Below are 10,665 nucleotides of genomic sequence, written 5' to 3'. Positions count from 1 at the left end.
TAGCCACACGGTGCCAGCGGTGTTTAGCTCAAGGTTAATACAATTTATGAACGCTAATTTCGGCCAGCCTTAGAGCCGGAGTAAGCGGCCTTAGAACTGGAATAAGCCTTAGGTGAACCTCCAAGCGCTTGAGGAGGGCGCGGTAGAGAATGGCTTGAAGTTGCTTGAAGCTAACTTCAACGTGGTATAACGCATGCGCGATCTGATCTCCAATTTATGCCCCACCTCTTCCGTGACACCTCTTACACATACAAAAAATGTCTCACATATACAAAAAATATAGTCCCTCTCACACATACAGTTTGTGTCCCTCACACATACAAAATATATATCACATACAAAAAACGAGTCATCAAAACAAGTTATTAGTTTATATGTGCAAAAAATTTTTTGCGTGTGTGATATTTTAGTAGGGTATGTGCGCAATTTTAGTATTTTGTGTGTGTGATATTTTAGTAGGGTATGTGCGCAATTTTAGTATTTTGTGTGTGTGACATGTGAGTACAGTATATGTGTGCGAGAAAGATAAAATTTGTGTGTGTGTGCGACGTTAGTGGTGTGAACGTGCAATTTTGGGAATTTGTGTATGCATGTGAGAGAAATTTTGTGCATGTGACATTTTCGTAGTGTGTGAGAGACAAAACATAGATTTTGTCCTAAACGGCTCTTCATAAAATGACAAAAAAAACAAAAAACACTCAAACTATATATGAGTCTTAATCTGAGTTATCCAGTTATGCAAAACTGAGAGAAAAAAGACCAATGTGCTAGAAATACCCCAATACAGAGGAGACAAGTTGGATTAAAAAAAAGAAACACAGTACAACATAAGCATTACTGTAATTAAAACCAGGCAGCTGCCTTGTCAAGCATCTGTGATTGCGCTCTGTGGAGCATTGTGTTAATGTGTTTATTTTCTTGTAAGCAGCTGTTCCTCCACTTTCTCATTTTAATGATCACAAGAAGATGTGTTATTTTTGGTTCCTTTCTTCATCTATTTCACAAAGAGATTTTCACCTGCTGGGATGGAGGAAAAATGGAGCGGACAGAGCAAGAGAAAGCAGACATCAACTAATTGTCTTTAAAAAAAAGGGTTCAGTGCTAATTGCAGTATATCTACAAAGGTAGCTATTTTCTTTCTGTTCTCAGGTGGTTTCACTGCTAAAAATAAACAACAAAAGCGACTACGGTACTTCGAGTTTGATGTGCCTTGAGTTCTATTTTCTTTCACTGAAAAAGTGTGGATTTTTAATAATCTCCTTGGTTGTTTAGGAAGTTGTGTGATGCTTTTTTTCTTTTTTTAAACCACTGCTGTCTAAATAATTCCAGGAGGATACATATTAAAATGACAAGGAACACCCTTTTCGAGACAGAAAAAGATGAGTCGAATGAATATAATTAATAATGCGCAGTACATGTCAGCACAGAAGCATTTGAACAAAAGGGTCAGCCATACTTGGAGTAAAAAAAAAAGTATGCTGCCAAGAACAAATAAACAGCAAGTGACCTTGAGCTTTCCAAAACTTCAGCAGACGTAACCCACCCAGATCTCCAAGATACAACTGTATTCATGAGCATCTGGCTGGGCCTGACTCGTATGGAGATGTTCTGCATTCTAAACAATCGGCAAATATTAATTTATTGCTGATGCTCTTGGTTGTGTTTGCGTGTGTTTATATCTTGAAGGGGTCATGACAGGACAGCAACTTACGAGGACGTTCTGAAATTGTGGAAATCGAAGCTACAGTCCCCATAGCAACACAGTAAAGCTGCTCTCACACTTTGCCATCTTCCCATGCTGGTGCAGCTCAAATAAATGTGTGGTATTCAGGTTTGTTATTTGGAGAAATGAGGGGAATCTTGTGGAACATCAAGTTCCTCCATGTTTTTGAAGAAAGTATTATACTTTTGATGTACTGCCAGTTCAATAAGTGCTTCGATATTGGGATCAATGATATGCTCTTCACAATGTTCCGCTCTATTAGGATGGAGCACTCTTCTTTTGCCTCTGAGGATATATTTCCTTTTTATTATTTATTTACTTTTCAATCTTCTGATTTTATTTGACCACCTAAGAATGAAATTTATGTCTTCCACTATTGCCCCCAAGTGGTCAGAAAACTACTGGCTGAATTAGTTAGAAAGCAGAACAAGCTACCGTACCAAACAAGTAGAAGGGTAATTCTGGATTTGTATTTTCTTATGGCCTTGTGTGTCCTTTATTGACTCAAATGGCATCTTTGTAATAATATGATACGGTAATACCTAAGTTCTATGTTAGTTTACCATCAATGCGTAGTTTTGCGGTTTAAATTCATACTAATAGAGTATTGATTAGAGGAATTCAATCCAGAGTTGAGAGTTTCACAGTAACACAGCTTTTGCCTTGAAGCGAACAACTCCTGGGTATTACTGACCAAGGAGTCTCTTTTCATACACTTTTCATGGTCGACTTGTCTGTCTGTTCTCTCTGGGTATTATGCCTTCAAAAACCAAAACCGATCATTTCAGATTAATTGGGCACTTTAAACAGCCAGGTAAGCACGTGTTATTGTCTGTTTCCGTGTTGACTTCAACCACAGCTTATCAATGCCATTGAATGACTAAAACCAAGAGTTTTATTATCAATGCCATTTATTCACATAATCCATAACCTCCCTGCCTCGGCAGAAGAATTCCATCAACTAAATGAAACCTGGAGATACAGACATTTCAACACGGAAAAAGGGACAATAACGCAGAAAAACCGTTGAAGAACTCACAACCACTTTTTTTCCCTCGCTCTGACAGCTGCTACACGCAGACTCGTTGCCGTAGTAACTGACAACAGTCCACTGTATGTCAGGACGACTCAACACCAAAAAACACTCAAACATTTCCCACACAAAGAACAGAACTTTCAGTCTGTTAACAGTTTCAGGTTTTTAGGCCTGATGTTTATTTTACTATTATTAATAAGGTATAGCTGCAGAAGATTAGCTACCTCTGCTATTAGCTAATCCAAAACAGCGGTGGTTGATTAGTTCATTTAAACACCTGCTCCAATGCTCTGTCAAGAGTTGATGTGTGGTGGGCCGTTTTATATTGTTTTGTAACTGAACCGAAACAGAATTCGACATCATAAATTCCCTCTCCCATGCTAAATATTATTTTTTTTCTTAATTTTCCATCATGTTTGTTATCTCGTCTTTCTGTGTCTCTTTTCTTGTATGGCGTACATATAAGATTATGCCGTGTTACATTGACAATGGTGGTCATCGTCAGCCAGCATCTTTATGCCCTCCATCACGGAAATGGGGGTGGGACCTTACACGCAAATGCAGTTTTAGAATAATGTGACACCATAATTGTCACATTATGGTGACAATTATCAAGACAGTTCCATATCTTCATATGGAACTAACATTCGATTTTTTTTTTCCAGCATTGCATATCTCTAGTTAAGAGTTTGAGTAAGGAGTCATGATTTACATAACGTTTGCACGTGTATGTGTGTAAGAAGATGCATTTACACAATTAAAACCTGCCGTTTTTTTGTACAGTACGACAATAATGTAACAAATATAAACATTTATTTCAGTGAAGTCGATGTATAATGCCATACAGGTATTAATGTACGAGGGAACTGTCAAGGATTCATCATGGACATTTGCGTCTATAGTCACAGATGGGATAACCAAGTGAATACCCTCCTGTAGATGTGTCAGGGGGTTAGAGGTAAGACAGAAGGTAGCTCAGTGCAGACATTGTTATCACAAAGGTTCCAGTTACTGTCAGCCTCACCAACTGTCACACCACCTGATAGAAGCTCTAAGGGCACACACTCCGAAATGTACTGAGGAGCAAACAACAGCGTAGAGGTTACAGAACGACATGTTTTTCTACTGAAACCTCAGAAGACGTGCTGGCATTTTAAAGCCCTCAAGGATCTATGAGGTTACCTTGAACCGAGAGTCGTACTCCATTCCACGCATGTGACACTTGAACTCACGAGGTGGAGGGTTGTGAATCGGACATTGTCTACAATACAAATCTGGTAACATTGCCACCTAAAACCAGAGGTGGTTGAAATGATGTAGAAATGCACAAAAGAAAATAAACAAAAAAAAATATGTTTGTTTGTTTTTGTTTGTTTTTTTTAGCAATTTTTAAAAATAAAAAAATAACAAAAATGCAAAATACCTGTAACATTTAAAACAAAGACAAACACTAACAGATATTTACATTACATTAAAGTTTGAATACATAGAATGATATAAAACTTTCAACTTAGGACAGAAACAAACACAAGAAGCTATTTACAGTACTGTAAAGAGGAGGAATAGATCCAACCTTTCCATTTTTGTTTCATTTTCTTTGCTTGTTTCTTACCGTAGCGTAGTGTAAATAGCATTTTTTTTAAATAAAAAGACATAATAAAAATGTTGGACCTGCAACATTTAAAAGAAAGGCAAACACATCAACAGAAATTTATATTATTCAATCAAATAAAACACTTTGATCCTTTATTTTTTTTTTTTAGCAATTCATTTTCAGTGTGCAGTTTTCTATCCTCTTGTCTGTCTTATCAACAAAAAAAGCGGACACAATTAGGCAATGAAACAATAATAGTTGTACTTCTGTTTAGTTATTTTAATGGGTTTCATTCACACTGCATTAACACATTGCACCGCAATCAGATCTAATTTGAGCTTAGCTATATGCCATCCAGTTAAACACAATTGTCTAAAAATCATGTTTACTACAACTGTATCTGAGTCTTAAAGAGCCAGGCTGACATTCAAGTTTAAACAGTGACTCCATTTACACTTGCTTTAAAAAGTCTAAATCCTTTTTAAAGCAGACAGTTAAGTAAAAAGTAAAAACTAGCCAAGCAAGCCAGTTTGTCCTCACACGCAGTCACAGTGTTGTAATGCTAAAGGCCCAGTGACGCACAAACAAATAATTCTTTCTCTGTGTGTACATCTCAAAAGGGACACAGAGAGGAAGAACAAGGTGAGAGGGGACTTTTGGGATCCACCTGTCAAAAAGGACCTTGGTTCAGTTGTGTATTTATGCATCTCAGCAGATATTTATTATGAAGTTCTAAAGATGACATCTGCTGGTCTGTATACACTCTGTGTATAAAAGTTGCTGAACTTAAAAACTTGCCTAAGTTTGAAGCGACAGTTTGTATAATTTATAAACAGCTAATTATTTTAATCTTTAAAGAGCCCAGCTTTGCCTGGTGTAACAAGTAAACATAGAAATGCAAAAATAAGGACAGATATTATTTGTTTATTACTGTGTGACACTAAATCTTCAAAAACCTGGAAAGGCAATGGAAACTTAAGGGAAAAGGTCCTTTAGGTCCTTTAGGATTGAAAGAATTACTGTAATAATGAGAGATAAAAAAAAACCGAAAAGCTATTTATGCATCTCCCTCCACTTAATATTTTGAGTTGGTCTACCACATTAAATCACAATAAAAACTATTAACCTTTTGGTTGTAATGAGATAAAGCGAAGATATTCAGGGAGTACGAGTGCTGATACGTGGTGCTCCACGTCTGACCCAACAAATCAAGAGAGCAGGTTTTGTGAGTTCACCGTCAGGCTCTTAGTAGTCATCCATTCCTGCTGTGGAACTCCGTCTGAACATTATTGAAATAAACTCGGGCCTTAAAAGACCAAATGCCTCAAACACTTGCTTTATTGATTATTTGTCAACAACTAAGGCTTGACATTTACACAAATCCAAGCCTCTGCTTTGTTACAAACCTCTGAATTTATATTCTCCATTGTGAAGCAATCCATCCATGAAATGTAGCTGCATGGCCCGAGGCTCACTGTAATGTATCGGTTGTTGAAATGTTATTAGAATAAATAACTGTAGAGAAAAAAAAAGATCACTAGTACTAAGGTTACGAAATCAGTTAAGTGCAGTCCAGAACTTTATTGCTCTGTTTTTATATTCATTAATCATACGTATTAACAGATTCCTTCCGGGTAAGGATTCAAATCCTTTTGACCATGCTGCTTTTAAACTACAGCTGAAACCGGATATTATGCAGCATGCTGCATAGAAAGGCATAGAACTTTTATTATTTTTCAAATGTAGAAGCTTACATGGATTTCTTTAGTATTTAATACATTTATGTCAGGACTCTGGGTTTTGGGTTGAGATTTTGTTGTTGGTGTGTTTCTGTTTTTCACTTTTTCTCTAGTTCACTTTAGTTTTACCTTTCGGGGTCATTCCAGTTTTATTATTTGAGAAAACGTTAGTTAGATTTGTCTTCTTCTAGTTGTTTGTTTCTTAGTTATTTTGTTACTCTAGGTTTAGTTATTCTTTTATGTCCATCCCTTGTAGTGATTCTAGTTAGGTTATTTATTTGTTTAGTCCTTCTAGTTACTCTAGTTCTGTGTTCCTTAGTTCCTATTATTGTTAGATCAGCCTCCTTTTATAGTTTTCCTTCCTTTCTAGCTTATCATGTTTTTCTTTAGTTTTAATACTTCTTTGGTGTTACTTATTCCCATCTTCCATGTACTTCCTTTCTCACTCTTGTGTTCCCTTGTGTATCCTCCCAGCAAATCACTGTGTCACCTTCGCCCTGCCCCTCAGCCTGGCTCCTGCTCCAGCCACTCTCACCTGCAATCAATAAGCCTCATCAGCTTCAGGTCTTTGTCCAGTTCTCAACCTTCTTCAGTATTTAAGCCTCTCATTCTCTCCCACTATTTATCAGATCCTCATGTCTACTTCTGTCTACTCCATGCTTCCCTGTGTTCTCCTGGTTGATGCGTTCCGTCCTGGGTCCTGTGATCTTTTGTACTTATAGGTTTTTTTTTTTTTGTTTTTTTTTTTCATTTAATGCTTAACATGATCCGCGCTTTACCGCAAAGAGTCACATCGTGACAATTTATCTTTTAAGCTGTAAAATGTTTTTGATAATCTGCAAACTTCTCACAATATTTTTCTGGAATTTTGACCCATTCCTCCTGACAGAGCTGGTGGAACCGAGTCAGATATGTAGGCTGCCACACTCGACGCATCTTTTCAGATCTATAGAGCTGAGATGGAAACTCAACAACCATTTGCACCAACATGTTACTCTGCTTACAGTGATTGTGCTTTTGGATGACCTGTTTGTGCCCAAATGTTACTTTCCCATCTGAAATATTCAGGTGCTGCTTTCCACATAATTCTTTTTTTTTTTTGTGTGTGTGTGTAAACTCAAGTAAAAATGTATGTTTTGTAAACAACCTAAAAAGTACAAAGTATAGACAAATTGTTCTTAATTACAGAAACACAAGTAAATGTAACTAGTTACTTTCCACTAACAAATTTTTGTGTACGTCAAAGGAGGGGGGAGTAAAACTGACGTCAGAGCCGTGGGGTGAGGAGGGGTTATTTATGAGAAAATACTAATACGGGAGCAGGGTGAGAAAGGGGAGTAAGAAACCGAAGTGTTCCTAATGAATACACCATCCATTCTGTGATGGGACTGGACCCGGCTCATCATTATGATGGGACATAAAGAAACTCTCTTCCCTGAGTTCAGGTACAGAACCTGCTTTCTGATCCGGACTCCGCTCACTGTCCACCGGCTTCCTGAGCTAACAGGAAGGGTATGTTTGAAGCACCGCATTTATACAGCATGACTAAACATAGCATACAAGTGAAAGATAAGCGGTATCACCAAGGTAACCCAGAGTTGCTAACACGACGTTAGCTAGTCGGTTGTCTCACAGTAAAAGAAAAGTAGCGCTTACCTCTTTGTGCAACTTCAAATGGCGAACAGTTGGAAGTTGTATCTCCATCTGAGATCCTCTTCTTGCAGGTTTTGTATGTTTTACTCAGTTTTTAGTTGGATATTTCATGATTGATGTGCTCTGGTTTGAGCGGTTTTTCGTCTCTCGTTTCCCCCCTTCCCCCTCCCCTCCGTTGTTATTTTTAAATCCTGTTAATTTGATTGGTTGTGCTGCAGCTTACGCACACATACATACGGAGTGTGGAAAAACAGAGGGAAGGTCTGCGCATGTCAATACGGAACGAGTGAAATGAATTAATGCGGCCGCTTTGTAAATAATGTGTTTTAAATTTTAAGACTTTGAGTAAAATATCAAGCAAACAGCTTCAGGTCAAGTCAAGTGACAAGTCAATGGTGTGAAAGTTAAAGTCCGAGTCTTTGAGCATTTTTTTCAAGTCAAGACTCAAGTCTTGATTTTAATGTCTCGAGTCAGTCATTTGACTCGAGTCTCCACCTCTGGAAGGAAGTAATAAAAATATTATTCTGAACATATAAAAATAATCTCTCGTAATATTTCTGACATTTAGCAAATATTAATCATATACATTTGGTAATTCTAAATGAACTTAAGAGTTTTGCTTGGCCTAATGTTTAAAAAAAATGAGAATAAAAATGTAATGTCTTTTTGTGTGGTGTATTTAAAATAACTTGTTTCGACGGAGTCTTCCACCAAATCACAAATCAAACTGGAAAGATTAGGTTTTGCCCTCCTTGAAGTACAGATGAAACCTCCCGTTTTGCTCAGAAACCTCAAGCGGGTGTAGATTCGGTTGCCGTCCTACTGCAGTGCGGTCACTTCTTGGATGGCAGCAGCGCCACTTCCAACATCACTCTATATTTATTTTTGCAGCACCTTCGCTACAATCCAGCCTCCTCTGACAGGTGAGAAACAGCTCAGGGTAGGTGTCAGTGTCTGGGGTTGCTAAATCTCTGTCAAACATGCCTCCGTTTGTTTCTTGAGGCGGCTGCCGATTTGATGTCGTGCTTAGGAAGACAGAAACATCACACCAGGATGGTCCTCTCTCCACTCCTGTCCACTCTCAACATGTCAGAGTTTTTCCCACAACAACTCTGAGTTCATCCACCTGCAGAGGTTCTCTGCTGCGCTGGGGAGCATCAGAGGTGGGCAGGAGTTGGAGTATAAGTAAAACTTTCTGGAAGAGACATCCTCCTATGTCACTTAGACCAAGACTTTTCACATGAGGTAGCTTTCTCTCTAGAAACATCAGCATCATATATGACAATATAGGTAGAAGTTGAGAAGCACAAGAGCTCAGACTTTCACAGATCAGACTGAAGTACACTGTAAACCTCTCACAACTACTTGCTGTGCATTCCCCAAATCTGACCTTTATGGAGGGGTGGCATACAGATGGCGTGTGTTCACAAAAATCATTAGAAAACCTATTTGTAGTTTGCCACACATGATGAAAGGGTAGCAAAACAAGTTGAGGAAGGCTCTCTGATAAGATGGGACTAAAACTGAAATGCCATGTAACATGAAACGCTAACGCTGCTCTTCAATTCTTAAAGAAACATGAGGGTGGAACTGAAGTCCAGTTTATTTGAAGCTGGTCTGAGGTAATAGGACGATGGATGGAACTAAATATGAAGCAATTTGGGGGCGGGGGGGGGGAGTTTTAAGTTAGAGACTTAAAACTCTAACAGGTTCAGCTTTTAGTGTGATGGAGTAGTTTTGGTCAAAACATATTTATGTGTTTTGAATGGTCCAGTGAAACTAGAGTGCCTGAGGCATGTTTGAAAACTGTTTACAGACACCCTCTTTCTAAGCTGTTTTGCAAATACGGGGGACACTGTGTTCTGGATCCTTGGTTAAAATGTATAAAATCCCTAAAGAAAAAAATAAACATTGTATGTTACAGTAGTAAACTATCAGATGAAGGAAAAAAAATCCAACCCATTTATACAGTGGACAAAAATGCACCTTCATTTTTTTAACACCAAATTATCGGTGTCACATTCTTTGGCTCTGCTAAGTATCTCTACAAAACAAAAGTAAGTGAGGCAGTTTTTTAAAATTATTTTTTATGCTCATACTAATATGTTTCTGCAATATTTAGCATAAGTATTAATCACAAAACAAAAACAAAAATCCAATAATTGGACCATTAGAAGTGAAGATAAATTCAGGCATAACTTTTTTTGTGACATTCTGTAGGTGCATCACAGGATACTAGTTTTTTTATCAGACATGATTAGACGTGACATTGGTGCAGTCTCTGAATCCTTTCAACTTGTGGCTTGAACTAACAACACCTTAAAACACCATCACATCCCCTACAAGTGTCTTGCTTTTTGTAAACTCAGACAATTACTTCACATTAATTGTATTGTGGTACCATTTGAAACAAATTGGTTGAAATGCTCGAATCATACAGTCATTTCAAAGCAATCAGTGTGGAAATAATGTTTTACCACCTCCTGACTAATTTCACTTTCACACCATTAAGGTAGAGGCTTTTTTGGGGGGCTAATTAGTGAGACATAATAGGTTAAAGTTTAAAAATAAATCTCAAACTAATTGTTCTTGGAAGAAAAGCAGTCCATTTACTAATCTTGGCAGTATTTGCATAATTAGGCTAAATTCTCAAATGGACACGTCTTGCTTCAAAGCGTAATTATGGTTAATCATAATCAAAACACATACTTGCTAATGCTCTCAGTAATGCCTCTCCATCCTACCACCCCCTCACTGCTCTATATGCTTTATGCAAATAAGTAATCAGTCACAAATGCAGGAGCTGAGCGAGATATCACACATAGTTTGATTAAAGGTTGAAAAAAGAAACGCAAGAATGGGGAGAATGCTGCAGAGAGCAAAAATGAGCAGAAGCGAGTCTGACTTGGGGCTAAGCAGT

At 37.8% G+C, this 10,665-nt stretch overlaps 1 protein-coding gene across 1 annotated transcript in view; it reads right to left on the bottom strand.

The window, feature by feature from the left end:
- The window catches only part of LOC103140401 (microtubule-associated protein 1A-like), an 11,989-nt gene extending 4,914 nt beyond the window's left edge, over nt 1–7,075 (bottom strand). The window contains exons 1-2 of the mRNA XM_007555548.2: nt 7,068–7,075; nt 6,937–6,938 (exon numbers count right to left, since the gene is read on the bottom strand). Coding sequence (XP_007555610.2) covers nt 6,937–6,938; nt 7,068–7,070 — 5 coding nt within the window. The 5' untranslated portion in view covers nt 7,071–7,075. The remainder of the gene's footprint in view (nt 1–6,936; nt 6,939–7,067) is intronic.
- Between the last annotated feature and the right edge of the window lie 3,590 nt (nt 7,076–10,665).

This window comes from Poecilia formosa, unplaced genomic scaffold (assembly GCF_000485575.1).
Source record: "Poecilia formosa unplaced genomic scaffold, Poecilia_formosa-5.1.2 Scaffold70, whole genome shotgun sequence".
Lineage (NCBI taxonomy): Eukaryota > Metazoa > Chordata > Actinopteri > Cyprinodontiformes > Poeciliidae > Poecilia > Poecilia formosa.
The sequence above is the reverse complement of the archived record's forward strand: the minus strand, read 5'-3'. Positions and strand labels throughout refer to the sequence as shown.